This window comes from Orbicella faveolata, unplaced genomic scaffold (genome assembly GCF_042242905.1).
Source record: "Orbicella faveolata isolate gen_17 unplaced genomic scaffold, um_ofav_v1 contig_4, whole genome shotgun sequence".
NCBI classification, from domain to species: Eukaryota; Metazoa; Cnidaria; class Anthozoa; order Scleractinia; family Merulinidae; genus Orbicella; species Orbicella faveolata.
Window position 1 is genome coordinate 7,144,582 of NW_028301569.1, and position 23,632 is coordinate 7,168,213.

Sequence of the window (23,632 nt, forward strand, 5' to 3'; positions counted from 1 at the left end):
ATTGCGAGATGAGTGGCAATTGTGGTAAAATTTGCATTTGCTGCGGAAAGGAGATTTTTTCTATTTTTGCATTGGACTGATTTAGTCCAGATTGATCTTTCCGTTTGCCGTTCAGTTTGTCTTAAACTTCACTCTCTGTTTGCACAAAGCCTAACTTTCCTGAGGGATTATTAGAAAGCGGAAAGAGCTAGAAAGGTTCCTCTTTACAATTTAATAATGCTAGAAAGGAAGTTGAAGCGCATCCAGATTAATTAGCCATTTCCCGTTTTAAAGATCGGTAAAAACTTTGGGATATAGAACCGATTAACAAAAGAAATACGTCAAGTGAACGCCCGATATTCAAGAAATTTCTGAACATGCTGAATTAACCAAGTCATGTGACCATTAGACCAAACTGCGTTTTGTATGTGACAAAATGGTTAAACTAACTAAGGTCCCACATATAGTCAATTTTTATGGGCTTCACCCTTTCATCCACACACGAGAGACATAAACGACGTGAACACCCGCCCTCAAAGTGGATAAACTCTTAAAGGGAGAATTATCTTCCGATATTTAACAATTGTTCCACGAGCGCGCGTTGGATATGAGATGGCTATAGTCATATCATATCCAATAAGCGCGAGTGGAATAACTGTTTTATTAAAAGCGCCCCAAAAATATAGAAAACTAAACTAAAATAAACATAAAAACGTCCCAAAAAATCACCCATACGCTTAACATATTTGTAGAGCATGGTATAATGGCACACAACCTATAATGGCTAAGCCAATGAAAAATCTCAAATTGCATTTTCCAATCCAGTTTTTATTAAGTATATTTATGTGAACAGCATGAAAACGTAGACAGTTTGACGTCCCGTCAAGTGATTTACGCATGCTCGGTGTACTCAGAGGAGTTCCGGGTACTAGGCAGTGGTTTCCCTTCGTTGTTTTTCATCCTTGTTCATCGACTTAAAGAACACCAATTCCCAAGTCCCAGCAGGATTTCAATTTATCTCCTCCCGTCTCCCTCCCTTTTTCGCCTTTTATTTTAGTCTTGCAGTGATGAGTGCATCCCTTTACAGGACCCGCCTTATGTAGATGTGGATGTGGTCTTGTTTTCAAAAATAAGTAAAGATTGGCCAGAGGGATTACTTTGGGTTTTGGTTTTGTATAACTCGATATTAATTGAAAATCGGTTAAGAGGCATAAGCCTCTTTGAATAAGCACGCATTCAAATCTTTCGAATAAACGCCCGGTTCAAGGCTGCAGCGCTGATAGCAGGGTGATACTTAAGAATATTTTCGCTCTAGCGTTCGACTCTTATCAAGTGCGGCGCTAGTCCAAGTAAATCGGTCAAGAGATGGAGATCAGAATAAATCTCTTCCAGCCAGTAAAGGGCAAAACTGGGAAAATCGGAGCAGTAATCGGATGCACATTACACTATCTTGCACATCAGGTTTGATTGCCCTATAACCTCACTAATCATCCTACATACCGTATTTTCTCGATTAAACGCCGGGTCTCGAACAAACTCCGGGTCTCCCACGTAGATTCGTAAATAAGACCCTCAAGGAATTTATATTCGAGTTATAGTAACCTTTAGGTAAAAAAAAAAAAAAATTGGTTTAATTATCAGATGTTTTACAGCTCTAAAAATAACGATTACAAACTCTAATAAACTCCAGGCTCGAATAAACTGCAAAAGTCAAAAAACGCCTGATCCGTGACTCAAGTTTAAGATAAACGCTGGGGGCGTTTAATCGAGAAAGTACCGTACTTAGGAGCCTGATCACTGATGCAGACTAACAGAAGCCACGCACAAGAACCTGTAATTTTATTTGCTCCGTGTTTCATGCACCTATGTTGTGTGAAGGGCTAGTTACAGTGTTTCTAGCTGTTGCTTGTTCCACTGTTTTCTCAGCCAATCCTTGTGGCAAGTAAATAAGTGACTATGTATTTTACCAGGGTAGCCATTCTGCAACGAATTAAGCTGTTTTTCAAAGGGGCCCTGGGAAATAAAGATATGCACAATTTATAAAATCTTAGACCATTTAAAAGGCTAAAATGTTCAAATATGATAAAAAAATTATAAATTTCTATGGAATAAAAATTACAAATAAAAATGCTTAATTATCAAACTTTTAAAATTACTCAAGGACGGGGCACTTTTAAAACGGGTAATGAATTGAAACGGATTATTCCTACATATTTAAAAGTTCTCTTTCCCATATTGTGTTTGGGCTTTGGTGGGGGAAGGTCGATACTTCTTCTAGTCACATGATCATGAAAAGCCCTATCAGGGCTAAGCTTAAACAGTTAGGCGCACGGAGAGTGTCTTTTGAATATTACCCTTGAAGAATAATTCGAGCTGAACGGTTTCGTAAGCGCTGGAGCTTTTTGCAACACCCTACGGAGTTTTCACCCCAGGCAACATCAGCATAGTCAAATACCGGCTACACGAGTGAAGTAATTACCTGTTTACATGCTTCCAACGTGAGGCACGATGGCATAGGAGTCAGAATCCCTAGCCGACTGCTGATTTTGCTACTCACATACTCAAAGTGATCTTCTTAAGAGAGTGTTTCGTCCAATACAACACCCAAATAGCTAAATTTGGCTACCCTTTCTGGACCATTCCGTGCAGCTTTCTTCAGAGAGGTGCATGTCGCCTCAGGAACAAGTGTACCAAAGTTACTTTGCCCTAATTGCGTATTTAAACATCTTTTTTTTTTTTTAATTCGTATTTAAACATCTGCTATTTTTGCAAAATAGCCTGGAGTGCCCATTATGGGTTTTTCAAGATACAGTGAACAGAATATTTTGGGGAAGAAAGTTATGGATATGGGGTATTAAGATTAGGTAAAACGGAATATTGACTGGGAAAATTATCAACTTTTGTAACTGGATACGGGTTATTTAGGCACGAATGTACGGGATGGGTGATACTCGGACACTCCCCCACCTCCCGCCCCTAATGGGTGCTCGGCCTGTGTAGTTTGCCGAGGTGCAATTAACCTTGAACAATATTTATTTTTACGGACCTGTCGGTCAAGACCTGTTATGTACTTATCTGTCTATTTAGTAGAATGTATATACTAGTGTTTTGTTTTTCTTTGTCGTGCACGGAGTCCTAACATAACGAAAAGAAACACTTTGCTGGTGGTTCTTAACATTTCAGCGCCTGAATCCAGTGAAATTTTTCAACTGACACAACGCCCCCAGACAGTCAAATTCAAATCTACTTGCTCGTGTTTTTTAACTGGAAACTGTTTTTGCGCAACAAGCCTAATTTGCTAGTTTAAGTTAAACAGCCGACTCAAGCTAATTTAAAAGATTTACAAATGTAAACAAAAAACACTGGGTCATGGGTTACTCGAACTTAGACGAAAATATTTTTTCATTTCGCATGGCAATACTCTAGACAGTTTTCAACGCAATTAGGACCTGAAAACACTCTCGTGCATTTAAAATCTTCTGCAACAGTTTAGGTTATTTGCTTTGCAGATATTATAAACAAATACTTTTAAGAGCAAAATAAGCTAATTCCGAAAAAGAATTGTGTTTTTCACTGCATCTGGCAGCTGTTTAGCCAACTGTAAATCGTCTTTCACTAGATATTAGCTTTAAATTTCCATAACAATACCCTCTCGTGAGATTGCAGTATGGACAACCGCAATATATTTAGCCATTGTTGACTTAGCTGTCTCTGTAGCGAGTTATGTTAGATAAAACGAGCCTTGCTGTTAGGTTTCCATTTAAATTCGCCCTCGGTTGATTGTATTCAAAGATGGTATCTTTGACTCTGTTTTGTGTTTTGGCCATTTACATTCCTTTTGCTCAAGGAAATGACAAAGATGAACTTCCAGGTAAGCATTTATGAGAAGAAAAGATTAAATACAATTAAAGGTCGATTTTTTTAAAATGGTTTTACATGGACCCAATTATATTTTACCAGGAGCCATAATCGGGGACGGAGACCGTAAGCGCGCGCCATTTCAAGTATTGGGGTTGTCCCCATGATATGGGACAATAATTCTATTTTTAGAACAAATTGCGCCATCGCCTGCGACACACGCGCGTACATGCTGAGAGGCTTTTTGCGGATGTCGCGCGGGGGAAATGGCGTCCGAAATTCCCGAAATTTTTCATGTTTTTGGCCCACAACTCAACGCGTTTACGTCTGTTGGTATTTTCGTCGTAAGCTGCTCCAGTTTGAGCGAAGTAAGACCGTGTCGAATTTAGGTATGTTCTGCTGTAAGCTTACATATATCGCTGACCAATTTGTGTTCCGACGCGACGGATGCTTCTTTTACATGAGCTGTGCACAACTCCACTTTAAATTTCACATATGTTGAAGGTTAACAACTTTTCCGTTACACAGCAAAAAACTAGCTGGATATATTTAGATATAGCAGAGCTTCAGGACTTCATAGTTTCCTAACTCCTCTTGCCACACGCTTGCGAGGAATTTGTCAGTCTATCGCGACCGAAAAGTAAAACAAAACAATTGCTAGTTTGAGTTTCGCTTGAATTGTAAGCAACGCTTGATGTTTCATCAAGGCCCAATAACTTTACGTCCGTAGATACTGCTCAGTTTTATTCGTGTAAAAAGTCCAGTAAATTCTCTGTTGTCGATGAATGAGAGCGCCCGGCGATGCGTGTTTTGTACAGTCAGTAAACATGACAAATTGTACTTCCGCGGCACTTTCGTGTGAAAGCGTACATCGAACTCAAACAATAACTCTATAGTTTTTAAATATGTTTAAGATTGATAAATGTTTGAGAACATATTAAAAGCTAAGCTGAAAATATGTGAATAAAGCAGAAATAATCAGCAAAGTTACGATGACGCTTTCTTTAATCAACTTGGAATGACGATTTCGGTTTTATTGATCGAGTTATCAAAACTCCTTGTCCATTTTCATTTTCGCAGTGTAAAACTTCACTATGCTTATGTTGAAGAAACACACATGATGTTAGTAGCCTTTTTTGCGTTCGTGAAATTTGTTACAGCATCCCAGCACAAAAGATAACGAAAGAAATCTTTGTCAAGATTTGTTGACAATTGAAAACACCGAGTCGGACTTGAAAGTGCACGAGCTGCACTATGCAAATGAGCTAATTGTACGCGTCAGTCTTTCCTTTCAAAAACTTTTGCAAACTCACCAAACAAGCAGAAATAATGAGAAACCGTCAAACCAGGTTTTGGTTCTGATGAACCATTGTCTGAGAAACTCACAAATTAACTCGATACCAGAGTAGAGAGTTTTCTTGCTATATTCTTAAGTCAGAACAAACGCAAAAACATACGTGTAAGCTTACAACTAGCGTGAGCAGATCTTATTATTCATTCCCAGCGCGAGATTGAAGTCTTGTTTTCGACCCTGAAAAACCCAACTTTTCCGTTAGCTCAGAACATAAAACTACATATAAGCGCCCTGGTTCGTATTCCCTGCCTTATTCCCTGCCATCGCTGCGAAAAATACGCAAGAGACTCTCTCAACTCTCACCATTTGATCACACAACGTGACAACATCCACGCGAGAGCCCCCGACATGTGCGTGAATCCGCGCGGATATATGACGTCAGGATGGTGCAATTTGTTCTAAAAATAGAAAAATTGTCCCATATCATAGGTGCGCGCGAATCCCGAGACTTACGGTCTCCGTCCCCGATTATGGCTCCTTATTTTACTTCGTCGTAATAACCAAATATCTTAAAGGCAGTTAGTATTGTTGAACTGATTAATGTCAAATATAAGAGATATGAGAAATTGAAATTTGAGTAGTTTCTGTAAATGGCTTTCAATGGGAGTCTTTGATAGAGAAGAATTCATTTTATGCAATCGAAATCTAGATATTTCAAATTAAGCAGTTTAATCTGATCGATAGAGTCCAACTTTTACGAGGAAATAAAGGGGACTTTGAGCAGTTTAAGTTTTCCGTAGTTTTGATTTCAACTTTGTAGTTGCCAAATATTTTGCGCCCAACAATTTTCCACATAACTTAAACCTCGATAATGTTTTTTTTTGTCCCTCTTTGTATAAAGATTCCTTGAATTGAAATGATTATATTTCTTTCTAGTATAGTATAGAAATCCCTATTTGCAGACGGAAAATTGATTTCACCTCTGCATCAAAGAAATTCAGAATATATAAATCACTATTTGTCATTAGTTTGGAAAAGTTTAATTGCAGCAGTACGAGAGGATCTTTATCTGACAATCAGCTTTAGCCCTGCGTGTCTCCAGCAAGACACGCGCGATCCCCGCGTGGAATACGTACACCCGCGTGTGACTAAATGCTTCGTGCATACAGTATGATAGGCTAAGCTCCCTCATCTTATACTTCATTTAGACATCTTGAAGAATGACTTGACGTTGTTGAAGGAATTCAAACTGAGAGAAAAGAGAGCTGGTAGGTTTGTTATGAATTCCTACATTTTAGTTCTGCCATTTACTCCCGGCTTGTATTGCGATAATATGCAGACAAGTAAAATTTGTTGCCATGTAATTGACAGACACATTTAAAATCACTCCGACCAACCACATTAAATGCAAATAACGCAATGATAAGCCGATCAGAATTTGTGGTCAAATAAAGCATGCAACACGTTACAAGCGCGCGAAATCCGTGTTAGTCAAATGCCATTGCTTCTGCTTTATCTCTGATTGGTTGAAAAAAACAAAGAGCCCACTATATCAGCGTTGTGATTGGTTAATGCAAGTTGTTGTTTTGGAAACAACCCCTTGCTATTTCCTTCGTTGTTCCTGAGCTTGGGAGCCAAGCCACTTCTCAAAAGACCATTGAAAATTATGTTATAGTAAATTATGAAAATTATTTCGAAAACAATCAGATATTTTCCGGAGCTATGCGTTGGAATATGTCATCACATTCTTGGACATGTTGTAACATTAGAATTGGCTAGTTCTAAAACTGTAACGTTGCTTCTTATAATGGCCAAGGCAATATTTATTTTCGCAGAAAATTTTTTATATAATTTCAGTAGAAAGCTGTTACGAATTAGCCATGACCTCAGTCTTTGTTAAATACGGTTTTCTTTACATTCATTTTTGGTCTATTCCACCTTGGTGATCGTGGCAAAATTGTAAATAAAGGAGAAGAGCCTTTGGTTCACCGTGACAGTTATTTTGGCATGTGCCACTACAATGAAAACCCTCATGTAAGAACTTAGCTGATTAAGAACCTGCTGGCAGAAATTTCCCATTTTAAAACCCAAAAATACAAGAAGGTGTTTAGCCAAGCAAGATCAAGCAGGTTCTTATATGTGGGATACAGTTGAATTATGAACTCTTGTTATAGAGGCAACACTGCGTATACGCAAACATTCTGTAACCAGTTGTGCTACCCTCAGTTGTGAATAATATAAATAGTGTCTGTTTAAGGACCAAACCCATGTTTACTTATTTTTCTGGTAATCATCAGCTATAATATCTCCTTCATAGAAATTAAGAACCTAATTAACAATCTACTTAGCTTAGTAACTTGCCAATAACTACCCCAAAATACAAGAACCTATTTTTTTCAGACCAGCAGGTTCTTGTATACGTGGGTTTTTACTTTATCACTCTGAAAAGGTTGTTCAAGGATTTTGTTATTAAGGCTTGCTTAGATGTCTAGAGAAGGTTTTGTCAGCCATTGTATGCAAGGCTTAAATTTTAAAAAAATTAAAGAAGCTCTGAGCCCTCTCATTTTGTTATTGTCACTGCTTATCGATGAAATAAATGGGTGCGGCCAGATTGGTTTTGTGAGTTGTAAGAACTTAAGCTAAAATTAAGGTTGTTTTAACGGTTTATGTTGTTGCTACAGTAACCGTTTACGTCACGAAAAGTGACTACAACATGCCACCAATGATTGGCCATTTGCGTCATACTGTTTTTTTTTTTATCATCAATTGAAGAAGACCACTGATTCATTTTCCTTCATTTTGTCCACTTCAGCTTGTGCCGACCAGTCTTCATTCTGTTCTTCATATAAGGATTACTGCAGCGACCCTAATTATAAGGACTACCTGGAAAAAAACTGTCGTGCAACCTGCAACCTTTGCGGTAAAGTGTTCACACTAGCAGTTCAGTCTTAGCTTCCTGGTTTACACTAAGGCCCAGTCCGCACTACGTAGAAGGAATTTGAAAACGGAGATTTCACTCTGAAAACACATCAAATGAGTTCCGTTCACACTACGCCAGAGGAATTGAAAAACGCAACAATTGGTCTGGGAGATCACATGATGATCGTGACGCCATTGTTTTCGAAAACCTCCGTTTTCAAAATATTATCCGTCCACGCTAAAACGAAAAGAAGGCGTTTTTAAATTCCTCCGGTTTGAAGAGCGTGACGGAATGGTGTTGAAGGTAGGCCTAACCGTCGAAATAAAGCTGCGTTTGCAAATTTTTCCGGCGTGTTGTGGACGCTGCCTAAGTTAGTCTTAGTGGCCTTTAATGCGACCACCCCGTTAATAAGTCCAACGGCCACATTCTAAAATTCCAACCTGTAAACCAAATATAGAAATTAAGCCTCGACTGGGCTCTGGTTTGCTCTACCGCTTTCTAAGTGCTTTACAACGGAACAGAGCACGATCGAGGCTTCTTTATTTGTTTTATGACAAAGAATCCATTTATTTCCCCACACTTTCAGGTAATGTTTTCAAACCAAAATACAGTGGCCGCAATAATGCGGTGACCTTACTAACGAGGTGACCGTAAGGCGGGTTTCACCGTATTTGGAAATTTTCAACACCCAAAATTATACACTTTTCAAAATCTGAGCCTCAGGCTTATTCTTAAATGTTCTTAAAATTTCATAAATTTCAGCCTCGATATTATTTAAAAATATATTCTTATCAAATTAAATAGCCTGAGTATCAGGCTTTTCTTACTCGCGAGGTAGGAAGAGGAAACACCCGGCAAAGAAAAGCTTGACACAAGGGTCTTTATTACAGTCTTCCACCTACTCATAACGACGGTGACAAGCGTCAGTGTAGGTATTAACCAATCCGAATCATTTCCGGCCTTCATGTTTAGTTGCATGCATCACAGATCACAAAGGCAAGAATTTGAGCAAATAATTCAGTTTCGTCCATGTTTGTAATGGTTTCCGATAATTTTGCACAATTTGCCTCGAAAATTTTCACACAAAGTATGGAAGGTATGTCGCCACAGTGCCGCTGTTTTCTAAAACGTCGAACACAGAGTTTTCTAATGTTCTGTGTGAAAAACATGTCATTCTTGTGGAATTATTGCTCGAGTTGAGAATTGTTGTCATTCAAGATAGTAAAGACGACAAAAGGTCTGTCTGCAAAAAATGCGTTAGGAAAATAGTGAATTGCTACGGAATGTTCACGGAGTTACGGGAGGCATTGGCGGGTGGTAGGGCACTCGACGAGGCGAAGGAAAGCGCTCCAAGAACTCCTTCGAGAGCCAATCCTAGGGGTTCAATTCCTGTTCGAGGCCAGCGATCCCCAGTTGGAGTGATTCCAAAGGCGAAGCGGCAACAAAAAAGCGCTTGTGGAAATAAAGCTGAAGGAGCTCAGCCAAAACCTTCAACAAATAGAGCTCTGTTTTTTGACCAATACTCTGAGCTCGACGATGAAATAACAAGCCTGATGATGAATATCCCAACAGAAAAGAATTTACCACCAATCGAAATGCTTTCACTTCCGGTAGTGTGACGTTATGTTGCATTGTGTCAGTTATGCAATCAGCATAACATCCAGATTTTGGATTTTCGACATAAGCCAATTAAAACGTTTGTGTCAGGCTTACCTCTGCAATTCCCCCCTACCACTACCTTCTTGCTAAGAAAAGCCTGATACTTGGGTTAATAAAAAAGGAAGAGTGTACCCAATTTGATTTTGGTCTAGTTACACTTTCAACTCGCTCCCTTACAAACTGAAACGAGCTGCCTTGGACATGAGTGCGCATGAACAGGACAGTAACTGAACAGAATCACGTGATGATTTTTTTTCTTCCAGGCGAAGAATGTGTGGATAGAATTGACTGTAAAATTTACCAAAGCTATTGTGATCATGAAAATTACGCCGCATCACTGAAGTACTATTGTCCAGCCACATGTGGCTTCTGCCAAGGTAATATAACATTTATGAATTTAATTATAACCTTTTAATTTAGCGACAATTGTCAAAGAGTTTACCACTATTTTGTATCACCATCATTGAAGGAAATCTTGGGTGAAAACAGTTTAAGCTCCAAAATATACTCAAGATTTATGTTAAAACGGTTCTTGGGTTTTTAGTCGAAAACTCTGTAACTGGCTCGAATGTGAGGCGACGATTTTTGAGTTCAAATCACCTGGTAACCGCCATGTTTATTTTATGATAATTGAATGAGTTCCCAGATCTCTGGTGCATAGGCGAGGTCAAAGAAATCTGGGAACGAGATTATATAATTTATGATAATTTGACACGTTACTGCACAGTTGGAAATCAATCAATTGGAGTCTACCTGAAAAAAAAGAAGATTTCGCAGAAGAACTGTGCATATTGAGGCCTAATACCTATTAGAAACAAACAAAAACATTTTTAAATTCACGCAATCCGGAAGATATATTTTGAAACGCCAGGCCGTGTAATCACGTCATATCTTTCTATCACGCTTTGCAAAAACATAATTTTTACGGTTTGTGGAAATTAGAAATCGAAACATGGCAGAAATGAAACGCCCATTATTTGAAAAAGGCAAAAATTATCGATGGAATTAAAACTTAACCTCGAACAAGCTCATGATCTGGAACAGAACTGTTTTTCAGCAAAGATGCTCTTTTAATGAGGTTTCAATCTACCCCTACAACTTCCCCCCCCCCTCCCCTGCCTCCAGGCTCCCTCTCTAGTTCCTTCCTTTCTCCCCCGGTTCCCTCCCTGGCCCTTTCCCTTGCTCCCTCCCTTTCTCCCTGGCATCTTCCCTGGCTGTCTCCCTGGCTGCCTCCCTCCCTAGCTGCGTCCCTCCCTGCCTCCCTGGCTCCCTCCTTGGCTCCCTCCCTACAAGGCCCCCTCCATGGGGTCTTCCCTGGGTCCTTCCCTCCCTCCCCGCCTCAAGCTCTATCAATCGGTGCCTCCGTTCTTTGCATTATTATTATTATGTTTTATGTTTAACTTGGTGCTAGATTAGAAAATGAAAGATGCCGTTTAGTGCGAAAAGGTTAGAAATGCTATATTTATTTTATTATTGATTCCCTTCATCTATTACATACATACATAAACTTTCTTAATGTGTCTTAACATTTAGCCGATGGGGGAAAAACCCTCGACTAATTGGTGACACATATAATGGTTAGTAGGTTATTAAAATAACCTACCAACTATTTTCTAACGAACTATTAGCGCCCATTTCAGATTTCAGGTACAAGCTGGGCTTTTCGGAGATGAACGATTCCTTCTCCATCTCCAGCTACTTTTAGACTAAGATATATTTCTTCCTCATTCAGGACCACCAACAACTCCGGCGCCAGCAACTCCTCCACGAACAGAACAACCTATTGACCAAGGTGAGAAAAAACCTGGATGTCAGTTAAATCACATTTTTAGCATTGCTTTCTGAAAAGTTCAAATTAACATGGAACTGAAGGAGTAAAATTCCTAAAAAAGACGCCATTGCTCGCTAAATATAGTAAGAACTGATAAAATAACTACGATTCTGTGAAACACGTTTCAAATTTATACTAAGAGCACCCTGTAAGATAATGCTCGCTAAAAGCCCTACTTCTTTGACCCTCTAACCTCAACCTCTAGTATTGGGATTGTCCCCATGATATGGGACAATTATTCTATTTTTAGAACAAATTGCGCCATCGCCTGCGGCACACTCGCGTGCATGCTGCGAGGATTTTTTCGGATGTAGCGCGGGGAAATGGCGTCCGAAATTCCCGAAATGTTTGATGCCTTTGGCACACAACTCAATACTTTCATGTCTGTTGAATTTTGCTTCAGTGTTTCCGTCGTAAGCTGCTCCAGTTTGAGTGAAGTAAGACAGTGTCAAATTTAGTTATGTGCCGCTTTATATCACTGACCAAGTTGTGTTCCGCAGCTTCTTTTACAAGGGCTCCACATTACTCCACTCTAAGCTTCACATATGTTGAAGATTAACAGCTTTTCCAAAACACAACAAAAAACTAGTTGGATATATTTGGATATAGCAGCGTTTCAGGACTTCAAAGTTTCCCTCCTCTTGCCACACGCTTGCGAGGATTTCACCAGAGTCCATCTCGACCGAACAGTAAAAAAAAAATAATAATAATAATTGCAAGTTTGAAATTAGCCTAAATCGTAAGCAACGCTTGATGTTTTATTAAGGCCCAATAAGTGACAATAAAGTTTATGTCTGTAGATGCTGCTTAGTTTTGCTTGTGTAAAAATCCAACAAATTGACTGTTGTCGATGAATAAGAGCGCCCGCCGATGCGTGTTTTGTACAGTCAGTAAAACATGACAAATTGGACTTCCCCACTTTTGAGTGGAAACTTACATCGAACTCATGTATCTCTAGTTTTTAAATATGTTTAAGGTTGATAAATGTTTGAGAACATATTAAAAGCTTAGCTGAAAATATGTGAAAACAGCAGAAATAATCAGCTTTCTTCAATCAACTCGAATAGTCACGCTGCTCGAATAAAGATTTCGATTTTGTTGGTTGAGTTATCAAAACTCCTTGTCTGTTTTATTTTCGTAGTGTAAAATTTCACTATGTTAAAGAAACACACATGTTGTTAGTAGCCTTTTGGCGTTGGTGAAAATTGTTGCAGCATCTCGGCACAAAACACAGCGAAAGAAATCTTTGTCAAGATTTGTTGAAACCGACTCGGGCTTGAAAGTGCACGCGCTGCACTATGCAAATGAGCTACTTGTACGCGTCAGACTTTCCTTTCAAAAACTTTTGCAAATTCGCCAAACAAACAGAAGCAATGACAAACTATCAAAACAGGGTTTGGTTATGATTGAGCATTGTTTGGGAAACTCACAAATTAACTCGATACAAGAGTAAAGAGTTTTCTTACATAACTTTTCTTTGTAGAACAAGCGCCAAAGCTTACGCGTACAACTAGCGCGAGCATTCATTCACAGCGCGAAATCGAAGTCATGTTTTCGACCCTGAAAAACTCACCTTTTCCATTAGCTCAGAGCATAAAACTACGTATAAGAGTCCTGCTTCTTATTCCCTGCCTTATTCCCTGCCATCGCTGTGAAAAATCAGCAAGAGAATCTCGCAACTCTCACCATTTGATCACGCAACGTGACAACATCCACGCGAGAGTCCCCGACATGTGCGTGGATCCGCGCGGATATATGACGTCAGGATGGCGCAATTTGTTCTAAAAATATCATAGGTGCGCGCGGATCCCAAGACTTGCGGTCTCCGTCCCCGATTATGACTCCTGATAAAATCCAAGATAGCAGATCCAAGATGGCGGGTCAAAAGACGTCACATGACGTGACAACCAATAACAATTGTATCGTTTTGTAGAGCAATGTCAGGGCTTTCTGATCAATGTAAATTCATTTTGCTCTGCCTTAAGGGCCCATTAACCGATTTATGCGCGCGCTTGCGCGCTTCGTAAGGAGGTGAAATTTCACTTCCGGTTACTTACGTCAGCCTGAGCGCGGAAAATAAAAACAACTCAATAACTTGCAAATTCGCTTTCATTTTAGATGTTTTTCTTTGTGTTTCACAAAATGCAAAGTAAAAAAAGTACAAGCAAAGACAAAATAAGAAAAAGACAGAAAAGCAAGAGCAATAGAAAGAGAACTTCTTTTGCGTTCCCAAACGCTGCTTGTGTTTTGCTAGTGAGATAAATGGTTTGGTCTTCTTCATTTCCTACTTATATTTAATAAAGCTGTGCTTATATTAATTTGTACGAAAGGCAAACAAAAATAATGATAATGTAAAACGAATACGTACTTAATTGATTGTAATAGGGAGCGTCGAGTGTGGCACTAGAGTCATGGGAACCAGAATTGTTGGTGGCACTAATGCTAAACCAGGGGCTTGGCCATGGCAAGTGACAATGGACTACAAGGGACATGCTGCAAGACCTCACTGGTGTGGTGGCTCAATTGTTTCTCCGCAGTGGATTGTGTCAGCGGCTCACTGTTTTGCTTATACTGATGCTCCTGATCAGTACACTATTGTTGCAGGTAACCGTTGCATGATGGGTAATGCATGCCTGTTGTCACAGGCTCCGTTTACACTACGCCGAAGAAATTTGATAACGGCGTTTTACCTTTTCACTCTGAAAACGCATCAAATGTTTTCTGCCCACACTATGCCGGAAATCTTGTACAGGGAAATCATATTATTATCGTGATGTCACCCTTTTCGAAAAACTGTGCATGTTTTCTAAAATGTTCTCAGTCCATACTAGAACGCAAAGTCGGCGTTTTCAAATTCCTCCGGTTTGTAGAGCGTTTGCCAAAAGTTCCGTTTTCGTGGCGGATTAGTGTGGACAGCCGGGCCTGACTCAGTCATTTGTTCTTTGCAAAGCTCCATTCCGTAAGTTTTGAGCAAAAACTCAGCTCTACACTCCGCCGATTATGTTATGACACATTGCGGACCTTTTTTTTTTTTTATCACATTTAAGTTGCCCTAAATGGAATTTTTCCAGTGATCAGAGCCTCAAATATGTTTTCCACTAACGGAGTTAATTAATATATCAGAAAGAGAGAAAGTGTTTCTGTTCGCACTTCCAAATATAAACGCTGAGAAAAGAATTGAATACAACTCGCGGCGGAGTATTTTGAACGAAATTCGAAATGTATGGAAATGCGGTAAAACACTGTCTGAAATTTTTGATATATCTTTTAAATCGAATCTGACTAAGACACAAACGGAAAAAAATGGCCATGAAGGTCTTAACTAATCAAGCTCAGATACCCAAGCACAAGTTTGGAAATTGATGAATTTTTGGTAAATTTGAGACGAAAAAACAAGGCTGTACTAGTAGTGCGAGTTTGTGAAGGTAACGTTTCGAACATTAGGCCGCCTCCGTCAGAGTAAATGTTCACAAAACCACCATAGCGTTAAATTTACCCAAATAGGTAGGTGTTTCAGTTCTCCGTAGGAAAAAGATGGCGGCTGCACATTTTACTACAATACCCTGCGAACCTTACACGGCCCATTAAGTACAAGGACAGCCATATTTTTTCGATATTTGTCCATGTATGCGAGGTTTGAAGGTTTTAGAATTTTCCTGTGAGTTTTAATGAGCGTTGTTAAAGTTTTCGTGAGCTAAGAATTATGGGTCAATGTACTAGTCGCCATCTTTTTTTTTCCTAAGGACTGATTGCGCATGCTTGCCGACGCAGCTAACAATTTCCTTTATTAGAAAATAGTAACTTTGGGCTAGCAGGGCTTATATTACTGGCCTCCTTTTTTTGCTGTGAAACGTCGTGGACCTGAAATGCATTTGGACGTATTTTTGTCAACAGGAGATCATGACCTGAATGGACAAGAAGGGTACGAGCAAAATATACCAATCGAAAAGATTATCAAACACCCAAAATATGATGCTTACGCCAATCACGATTATGACCTAGCTCTTATTAAGCTCCAGTCTCCACTCACCTACAACAAGCGCGTCAGGCCTGTGTGTTTTCCAAAGTTTGACTTTCCCAAGGATACCAAGTGTTACATCACTGGCTGGGGACACACAGCAGAAGGAGGAGACATTCCGCAGGTAACAGAATCCAAAAAATTCGCTGAAGATTTTTTCAGAATCCTTATCGCGCCTCTGCAGCATGGTAATCTAGTTATCATAACGTTAACTTTTATCACAATTATCATAATTTATTATAATTTTAAATGAGCGCTGCACTTGTTATTGATTGCTTAGAGAATTAAATTACTACTATTTTTTTCATAATCCTCATCGCGCCTCTGCATAGTAATGTATTTATCATAATGTTAACCTTTATCACATTTATCATAATTTATTATAATTTTCAATGAGCGCTGCATTTGTTACTGAATTGATTATTTTAATTTTTTCATAGCACTCATCGCGCCTATGTGTGGCAATGTATTTATCATAATTTTAAGTTTTTTCACACTGGATGTTCAAATAAGATGACAGATGACTGTTATGTATGTGTGCGTGTTGAATAATTTGGAATCAGTGGACAATTCTCCTTGATACCGAGGGGTCAGGATAAGACATTTAACGAGCTTGGCTTCTTTTCCAGCAATTTCGTCATCAGAGCTCGCATTCTACTTGACTAGAAGTCAGGGACCGCTGATTAACGAGAACGTGGGATCTAGAAATGAGATTGTCTCACCGACACCTTAGAATATAAGTTTTTTGTTCTGAAATTTTTTAACCATTTCTTTTTCTGACTCCGCGTCTTACAGATACTGCAACAGGCTCAAGTGCCACTCATCACACGTGACTCCTGTCAAGCCGCTTACCAAGACTTAGGCTACACTATCACAAAGCGCATGCGCTGTGCAGGATACGCTGCGGGAGGGATTGACGCATGCCAAGGAGATAGTGGAGGACCGCTGGTCTGTTCCGAAGATGACAACAAGTGGTATCTGATGGGCGCGGTGAGCTGGGGTGTAGGCTGCGCGCGCGAAGGTCGATATGGAGTGTACGCTGACTTGATGGATTTGAAGTACTGGGCGCAAGAAACTATCAACGCAAATTGATTCCTCTAAAGGAAATTCACGCGGTTGCTTTTAGAGCGGGTAAACAAATAAAAATGGATTGCTAGCTTGATTGATTGACTGATTGATTGTACTGTACGTTCCTTGTGCCTTTATTCGTGCGTTCTATCATTCATTCAAAGTTTATTCTCCTAGTACCCCACCTCCCTACGTTTGCCGTCCCCCCCCCCCCCCCCTCTCTCTTTCCTGGGTTCTCGATGTGTTTTTCGTCCCTCCACGCTTCTGGTCCGTTCCTTGATCTTGCCGCGGTGCATTTTTCTCATAAATTCCCTGCATTTTCATTTGTTTCCAGTCCATTATCCCTATCTTATTCTTAGCTCTTTCCTTTTGCGATGGATGTCTGCCCTTATACATTCAGTTCTTCGTAGGTTCCTCGTGGTGTCCCTTCGTTCCCTCTCTTCACCTAGCCTACTCTCCCCTTGTCGCTTATCATTTCCTAGTGAGATCAATACATATGAGTTCCCTCCAGCATAATATTCACATCAAGTATCCCCCGTGTCTTCCCTGTTTCTCCTCACCCTGCTACGTTCGATCATTTCCCAGGGAGATCACTGAGTTCTATCCAATAGTCCTCAGTACTTCCCTGTGAGTTCCCACTTCCCTCGTTTATCCATACTCGAACCACGCTCTCCAGTTAGATTAATGTATTTCCTCCTATATTTCCCTTGAGTTTACCGCGTGCTCCCTTTTTGCTCTTGTATCTTTTCCAGGTGAGACTAAGAAGCTCCCTCCCACATTTCCAGTGAGTTCCCCGTGTATTCCCTATTTCCCCCTTTATCCATATTTTAACCCTGCTCTGTTCCTTTAGTAGTTCTCATCCATACTTCCTTGCGTTATTCGTTAGATCTAGGCCAGCGCTCAATATTGACCGTTATAGTCCATCAAATATTATAACATAACTAAAGCAAAGCGCGCGCTCTGATTGGTTAATTTAGCGTCTACTATTTGCCCATGGGTGTACGCTGCTGACGTGTGTGGTAGTGTTTACAAAGCAAATCTTTTGACAGACATTGTTTCCAAAGTAATGGCCGATGTCCTTCTGCCAGAAATGCGAAATTGTCTTCACAGTTGTATGAAGATGAAACTTTATCGAGTTACTAGTGTGCAGTCGGTTGTCATGAATGAATTTTCGCGCGCTTGTTTTCTCTTGTCATGCAAGACTACACGAACATTTTTTTTGTGATGTAGCTCAATAAAAGGACTTCTGTTGTTCCAATGTCTCAATGTCATGTTATAAAACAAATGGTAAACGCCATAGCGTGCACTTTGAGTTATGGATGCACTTGGGAGGTTTGCTAAGCACTCAAGAAGCTAGAGTCGCACTCGGCTATCGCCTCGTGCGACTCTTACGCTTCTTTCGTGCTTAGCAACCTCCCGCGTGCATCCATAACTCAATAGTGCACGCTATGGCGTTTACCATTTGTTAATTTTCGCTCGCGCGTGATTGGTCTAAACACGTCACTTGACCGAATATTCCCCAGCTAAAACTGGAGAATATACGAGAGTATAATCCATCAAATATTTTCGCTCGCTTGATTGGTCTAAACGCGTCACGTGACCGAATGTTCTCCGGCTAAAACTGGGGAATATACGAGAGTATTTCCCAATTTTCAATACTGCGTGCGTTGCGAAAATGATTTGAAGAATAATAAACACAATAGCCTCCATGTGGGGCGAAAGTATGCTCCACAGTTTTCCTCGAGCTACTCTCGCGGAAAACTGTTCATTTCTCGGAACAGATAATGTCCGCGGAGAAATATCTTAGCATATTCTCGCAGTGTTGGTTCTGCTCTCTATTTCAATTTCTTCAAAACCCACAAAAGCTCCAGTAAGGGATCCAAGAGCGTGCTGTTCTGTGATTTTTCGTGGGCGACTGAGGCGAGGGCTATGAACGCGAGAATACTGGCACGAGTGACGAGCCAGGAAAATGTCAGCGGTCGGTACCTAAATTCATAGAACCGTCACGTAACAATACTGCAACTACTACTGTAACATAATAATTATCACTTCAAAGATTACCTGGAATATTTCTCGATTTTTAAGATGGAAAAATCTTTAGATTCTCATTTAGATGACATGTAAGTTCGCTTTACATCTGGTCATGATTAGGAGATCAAGCATTCATTGCAAAAATGTTTATTTTAATGTTTTCTCCTAGCATGTCCGAACATGGCGTTATTGGAGTGTTATGTAGCGACCAACAAGGTCTAGCTCTGTCAGGTCAGTGTATAAAGCTCATGTTTATAGACTTACATCTCGCATTTGCAGACATCAGAAGAACGCGTTTAATTATGTGTTGTCATTACTAATTTCCTACAGTTTGTAGTTGTAGTACAATTGTAGATTGTAAGTTGAATTGCCACAAGTCACTCGCTGATCACATGACTTTGAATATTTCATGATTAGAGAAAATTACTAGTATTATTTGCACTGCAATGCAAATAATACGGGTGCATTCATTATTTTCTCAGTCATAACACTGTAAATGTTTAATTGTTTGAATGTTCAAGGTGTACAATGTAAAATCCAGAAGATATCCATAACCCCACCACGCAGTAGATTTTACGTACGACCCCTTCTCCTTCCCAGAATTTCCATTTTTTCAACACCTCCCCCCGGCTCCCAATATGTCCAGAATTTCCACAAGTATGTACACCTCCATGCACTGTGCAAAAATTCATTTTAGCAAGTTAGTGTGATAAAATTGAAGTAAACACCCCAAACACTGGGCCATCAGCATTACGTATCACTGCTGTTTATTATTTTCGATCAATCTCAGCAATTTAAAATACACACTAAGAAAACATACAGCAATTTCTTTAAAAAAGGTTTTAGAAGTACATGTAAATACACTGTAGACAAAATGGTAACTTGTCAAATTGCCTTCCTATACAATGCGTCCCTTTGAAAATGTAGTAAACTTTCTGTTCAAGACAGATGAGCCAAAGTGTGAATGAAACTGACGCGATAATTCTATCATGAACACACTCAGAAACAAAAACCAATTTTTACAGCAAAATTACACACAAATGAATAAAGATAAACAAGAACAAAAAATTCTCAAGTTTCTGAAATTGTGACATCATTTCTACCAACTGTAAACTTCTGAAAGTAATGACCCTTGTTGCATTCGCATTTAGTACATGTAGCCTTTGGGGCTCGTTACTTTTGAGGGGTTGTTACCCTTAGCATATTTTGAGAATTCCGGTTGACGTTGAACTATGTTAGAGATTAGGACTTGATGAAAACCAAGCTGTCCTTTGTGTTTTAATGAACATCTTTAAGCTTTACCTTATAGATGCAAGGGAAGATTTATTGTTGAAACCTTGTAACCTTTTGTCTTGGCCTTATCTACACATCCCTAATGAACTGTGAAAAAAAAAATGCTATTCCATGCAAATGAAATGGGAGTTTTTAAACCATACCAGAAAAATATTAAATTTGCAACCATTAAATTTGGCTCACCATTAGCTTTAATCTTTTCTTGGGGACAATGGAGCTGTGATGTGTGCAGAGTAAGGAATAAGTGATCTGGGGGAGAGGTAAAATAGTGTAATTTCAGAAACACTCTAACTTTATTGAGAGCATTTTCACAGCACTCACTTTTTTCTGTCATTTTATAAATGCCCTACTCAATTCTAGTAGTGCCCATCGATCGCCCACAGACCAACCCTACAGAAAATCCCTGGGGTGCATTTGGCAGGGAGACAAATTCCCTGGGGTGGAAACAAATAAGTAGGTCAAATGCCTCAGGTTGAGAGTTAATAACAGGACAACATCATGTAAGCTTGCCTTCTCTACCACATGCGAGACCAAACCCAGGAGGATTACAAATGCTTTAGGGATTTCAAGTGTACTGCCCCGAGCATTAAGGTGTGAACAAATGACTGGCTATTGCCTGGGGGTATAGGCACTGCTGGAATTGGCTAATGCATTATATACAGTAAAACACAGATGTCCATTCCTTGATCTATGTCACATGCTTGATTTTATTTTGGTTTTGATTGAAGTAGTTATAGAAGTGCACAATTGTTAACTCTTTGATTTAATTTTAATTATTATTTATCTTCCTTCAACAGCTAAAGGTACTGCAAATCCTATGTATGCAGGACATGTTTGCTCCTTGGTGCAAAATGCAAAGAAACTTTATCCAGGCACTGAAGCTCAGCCGGTCATCTGTTTAGAGTCAGATGCATGGTAAGATACTGTTATGTGTTATGTGAAGTGTGTAGTCTGCGCTAACTCAAGTTTTAATCTTATACTGTAAAGTACCAAGCGTACTGTAATGATCCTTGTTTGACAATTGATTCAGTTTTTGGGGTGCATCATTGAGTTACATGTACATACAGTAATGCACTTAGGAAGAATGAAGAGCATGACAGAAGACTGTAAGGGTTGTTTGAGGCATAGTCGAGAGTTAACTGTAGTTTTTGTAGCATGAATCAGTTGTTTTACAACATTGTCAATTGGCGAAAATGATGATGTAACTTTAACCTTGCTCACATTATAAGCATGCATCATTGGACTCCAATGTATGCTTTACTGAGTTTAATAGCGTGGCTTTGCTTAGCCTGCAGTGCAGGCGTCTTATTGGGGCAAGTTAGCATTACAACCTTCGCTCCACCCCATCCTCTATCCTTCCTCTTGCCTATCATTCACCCCCTTGGTAGAACTTTCTTTCTCTCTCCAGTCTTCCACTGCATGAAAAATTCAAGATGGCAGCTAAAATTTTTACGATGGGAGCGCTTGCTCGAAAAAATCCCGCCTGCTCTGCAGGCTAGGCTTTACCAACTTTATGATAGCAACCTTTTCCTATTTCCACTTTCAGAGAGTTACAACTCTCAGGGGGTAGATGTATTACTTTTTATTAGTTGGCTAAAGCAAGCAATACATTTGTCCAGACTAATCCCTCTTGGTAATATAATTGAGCTCTCAAAATTAATCTCTACAGTAGATGAATTCTAGATAAATCCTTCAGAAAAAAAAAATGATGTTGTAACATCAGACAGATTGAAGTACTTACTTTGTGATAAGGCTCATCTGAAAAATTATCAGATCATTTTGGTTCCTGAAGGTAATTGTATCTGTAAATCTGTAATGATAGGATAGCACCCAGGGTGCTTAATTTTATTTTGGTAGCTTATTAAATAATTATTACACATACCTGTTGGAGAGGGGGCACGTATCAGGGGCAAGGGTATATTTCTTTTTGAACATAAACATCTGGGGTGGATATATACATGTACAGGTTATTACATGGATGCCTGGAGATAAGAAATTTCTCTTTGGGTGTTGAAAATGTTTCACAAGTGAGTGCAGCAAATGAGTGAAATATTTTCAACACTAGAAGAGATTTAATGTTGTATCTCCGAGTGGTCATGTAGCGGTAATGCTCTATTTATTATGTAAAGAACAATGAAATACCAAACCATTTAACTTCCACTATTAAAGGTATGATTTATCATGTAACCATACCAACTGTGATCTTTTGTTGTAGTAAGGTATCATTTTTGCTTGAAAGTTCAAGTGGTATTTCATTGGTGTTTATAATAATAATTAAAATACAATCCTTTTTCTGGTAAAAAACAACAACAACAACAAAACCTGGACTCAAGAACTGTTACAGTAGGGACCAACAGGGGCTTTGATAGTTTTTGTTAACAATTATTCACCTAAGGGGAGGTAAATATCCACCACTTTGACCAATACTGAAGTGAATACATGTAATTGGTTTAGTACATAAATAAAAAAAATACTTTATTTCGGACAATAAACCATTTTGTTTCTCTTTGGCTGCTTGGGGTGAATCGTAGTGCTTTGCTAATCACCTCCGAATTAACCAATCAGCACTTCTGACAAGCACTATTCTCTTGTGTCGTATATACTAATGTTCAATATAATGCTCAGATGATAAGAAGACCTCTTAATTCATTCACCTAATCACTCTATTCTGTGTCAATTTCTTTTAGTTACATTCACTATGGGTGGACTTATAAGAAGGGAATAGGGGCACTTATTGAAAGTCAACTCTCGGTGGGAAGTGTTCATTAGAAAGGGGACTATGATCAATTACATTACTTGCTTAGATATTTTTTATTGTTTTCTTCTTGCAGTAATTTACTCGTCCGATCAGAAGGAAATGTAACTGTTGCAATCCACAAGGTCCCATCATAAACACAAGAAATATTGAACTTTTGTACTTAAAATTGTTTGTAAATGACATTTTATTATCATTGAAGGAAATATAGGTATCTTAGAATGACTTGGTGCACGTGGCTCTTTTCTGTGTTTATTTGTCAACCAGGGCCGGGTTGTTCAAAAGCCAGTTAACGCTAACCCAGGTTTAAAAGTTAACCGAAGTCGTCATTTTCTTGTATAGAAACGTTTTTCACTACCAATGTTTTGAGTAGTTTGAGATTATTCCAACTTAAAATTGAAGGACAAACAATATAAACAGAAAACATCACCGAAAAGTTAGAAAACTGAAATCAAAATTCTTGCTAATCCTGGGTTAGCTTAATCAAACTTTGAACAACCTGGCCCAGAAGAACAGAGATTAGTCCTTCATGATAGCACCATCCTCTAGCATGTCTCCTCACATGTTTGATTCAGCTCCCTTGAATCTGAAGCCTTAGGTTCAGCCTGAAAAATCCCAATAATTACAGAGTTTGTAGAGAGATTGTTTTGTGTCTCTGCTTGAGCAAAGGGGTGAGGGGGTGGGGAGGTAGGGGGGGTGGGCGCACATCAATTTAGAGGATAAATAGATGAGACAAAACATCTCTTAGTTCATGACAGCTATTTTGAATATGCAGTCCTCTGATACAAGGTCTGTGGAGGTGCGGTGCCCTCATCAGTAGTTTGTTTGACTCTGGATCAAGCAGTCTGCGTTTGGGCCCTGACCGGGGACATTGTGTTAGGTTTTTGTGCGAGACACTTTTGAATTTTCATGTGTGCATTAAATCC

The 23,632-nt window shown here is 39.3% G+C and overlaps 2 protein-coding genes across 2 annotated transcripts; both read left to right on the plus strand.

Annotated features, from left to right (window-relative positions):
- The first annotated feature begins 3,692 nt into the window (after nucleotides 1–3,692).
- On the plus strand, nucleotides 3,693–16,721 carry LOC149101286 (cationic trypsin-3-like). Its single transcript, XM_089276361.1, has 8 exons — nucleotides 3,693–3,850; nucleotides 6,340–6,399; nucleotides 7,944–8,051; nucleotides 9,974–10,087; nucleotides 11,443–11,502; nucleotides 13,927–14,145; nucleotides 15,436–15,683; nucleotides 16,355–16,721. The coding sequence occupies exons 1-8, from the start codon at nucleotides 3,772–3,774 to the stop codon at nucleotides 16,649–16,651; spliced, it is 1,185 nt and encodes a 394-aa protein (XP_089132487.1). The 5' UTR covers nucleotides 3,693–3,771; the 3' UTR covers nucleotides 16,652–16,721.
- Nucleotides 16,722–18,627: 1,906 nt separating this feature from the next.
- Nucleotides 18,628–22,931, plus strand: LOC149101287 (ragulator complex protein LAMTOR5 homolog). Its single transcript, XM_089276356.1, has 4 exons — nucleotides 18,628–18,747; nucleotides 18,828–18,889; nucleotides 20,749–20,866; nucleotides 22,783–22,931. Exons 1-4 carry the CDS (start codon nucleotides 18,713–18,715, stop codon nucleotides 22,841–22,843), a joined length of 276 nt encoding a protein of 91 aa, XP_089132482.1. The 5' UTR covers nucleotides 18,628–18,712; the 3' UTR covers nucleotides 22,844–22,931.
- The last annotated feature ends 701 nt before the right edge of the window (nucleotides 22,932–23,632 follow it).